The 2,344-nt window shown below is 32.4% G+C and overlaps 1 protein-coding gene across 1 annotated transcript in view; it reads right to left on the reverse strand.

Annotated features, from left to right (window-relative positions):
- Positions 1-333, reverse strand: part of LOC123014009 (sialin-like) — a 3,921-nt gene extending 3,588 nt beyond the window's left edge. Inside the window, exons 1-2 of the mRNA XM_044412894.1 lie at positions 267-333; positions 3-220 (exon numbers count right to left, since the gene is read on the reverse strand). Coding sequence (XP_044268829.1) covers positions 3-220; positions 267-282 — 234 coding nt within the window. The 5' untranslated portion in view covers positions 283-333. The remainder of the gene's footprint in view (positions 1-2; positions 221-266) is intronic.
- Positions 334-2,344: the final 2,011 nt, after the last annotated feature.

The following is a 2,344-nucleotide window of genomic DNA, read 5'->3' on the forward strand; positions in this document are numbered from 1 at the left end:
ACTTGAGTGATGAGGTAACCCCAGAAGAAGTAGCCCAAAATGTCGTTCTTGGCTTCTTCGTCCCAGTTGTAACGAGGACCGTGAGATTCAAGCGAGGTGTTAGAGTTGTTTCTAACCACCATTTCGACGATGGCTATGGAAATGTTGATTCGAATCATGTGGTGAATCATGAATCCCATGATGACCATTAGCGACAAAACACGCTGACATGTTAGGATTTCTAAAGACGAAATTGAACGAGGAAGTAGTGTAATATGTGGAGCTACCTGAGTTTTTTGCCATAATTTGAATTCGTTGAAGATTTTTTTATATTTTATTTTTATTAAGCAAAAATTACTGCTACAAACGGGTTATATAGCCACTAGAGTTCCTATATTGGAATATACACAGTAATTCATGAATGTGAAGCAATATTTGGGCCTCAAAAATTACCTGTAAATTGATGTTAATTTAAATAATAACTCCTGTCTTATCTCTACTGATAAGAATATTACCGCCCTTGGAATATGGGTATGGAAATTTGTTTTTTGTAATAACTTTAGAAGCATTTGACCAAATATTATAAATTTGGAACAGCTACTTGGGAGAATTTTTATCAGTATCATTTTATAGGTAATTTTTGAGGTTCAAATCTTACTTTACATTTGAATTACCCTATAGGAACTATAATAAGCACGACTCGGCAATTTTAGTTAAAAAAATATTTTAACAAAAAATAGCTAAAGGTTGTTTCACGTCTGAAATAAAATTTAAATTTTTAACCAAGATTGTATTTTAATTATAATGGAACAAGAAATATTGCTATTTAGTCTTAAGCAAAATTTACTCTAGGAATTTCTTAAATTTTTTATGTGTAATAAACTTTTACCAGCGCATTCCATGTGCTAATTAACAATCTAATTTTATTTATTCTGTTGCCTCCTTTTTTTAATCACACTGTTTGAATTCCATTCCTGCAATTCCGAAGTCCCCAACCAAATAAAAACTAAAAAAGATACAATATTAGCGCATGCTAATATCCAAAACAGAAATTGCCATTTTTCAAAACTGTGTTCGTTTTTGACAAAAGCAGAAAATAGCTTTGTTGACAAATAACCAGCGAAACCGCCAAAAATGGCAGATATTCCATTAATGCTTTCTGAGTAATTTGGGGCAAAATCCATTACGTTGGAGAGTACCGCAGATCTATAATTTTTGTCTGGGCTACTTTTTTGATAAAACTTACCGTTTTCGAAAAAAATCTAAAAAACGACACATTTTGACCTTTGACCCCGAAAAACTTTTTTAGCACACATGGGATCGATGGGGACTTTTGACACTTTATTTATAATGGTGTGCCCAAGGTCTCCACCAAAATTTAGCTCTGTCGGAATTTTCGTTATTTGACCACTATTTTTATGACCGGACTACTTCGTTTCTTCACTGTTGTCTTAGCGATTTTCTTTTCGAGTTTCTCCCATTCGTCCTTTTTAATCCTTGGATGTTCTTGAGGTGAATCATAAATCAGATAAAACCAGGAAATCGACCATATAAAACACACAAGGCCACCTCCAATAGTCGATCAAAATGACGGAAAAACTTAGCGTAGGAGTATGAGACATAAAATCGTCGAAATGGAGCAGTGTACTTCCCCAGAAGTAAGAAAAACTGCTACAAAAGCAATTGAATACTAATTTAGCAAAATCTTATGTGTAACTTGCCAATTTGAAAGAAAAAATTCCCGGGATTTTTGTAATTTTAAGGTTGGCTATCCTGCATATTACCGCCTAAGAGAAGTAATATCATTACTCCTCATGAGATTTAATGCTGTGTTTCCCAACCTTTAAAAGGTTAGTAATCGGCATATTACATTAGTGATTGTGAATAAAGATTCATACCCACTATCATTGTAGTGATAAAGATATGGTTAATTTATTTTAAATGCAACGTAAAAAAATTATATTTTAGTGGCTTTTCAGCGTTTCTTGTGTGTAAATGTAAATTCTTAATTGTGTTATTTTTGAATTGATTGAATAGGTTCCAAAAAGTACAATTATTTATTTTGTCAAAAGGTTGTAAAGTTGGTTTTCTTTCCTAGTGGTCAAAATTCATTTACATTATTGACCAAGAGCAATTAAGGATTAGAGGTGGGTAAATACCGATATTGGAGGGGATTACATTGATAAAAACCTCTTTGTTTTAAAACACCTCCATATTTGTTTATCACTTATCCAAGTTTATCTTTATTTTAACAAAAAAATAGTGAATGGAAACTTATTTTTTCTTATAATTTCAACGTTGTTTCGCTTTGTAGTTTTTCCAATTCGGTTTTGTCAACTCGTTTACTCCATTTTTGTTCCTCTCC

This window comes from Tribolium madens, unplaced genomic scaffold, assembly GCF_015345945.1.
Source record: "Tribolium madens isolate multiple individuals breed KSU strain unplaced genomic scaffold, Tmad_KSU_1.1 Scaffold_96;HRSCAF=242;Tcas5.2_LG5, whole genome shotgun sequence".
NCBI classification, from domain to species: Eukaryota; Metazoa; Arthropoda; class Insecta; order Coleoptera; family Tenebrionidae; genus Tribolium; species Tribolium madens.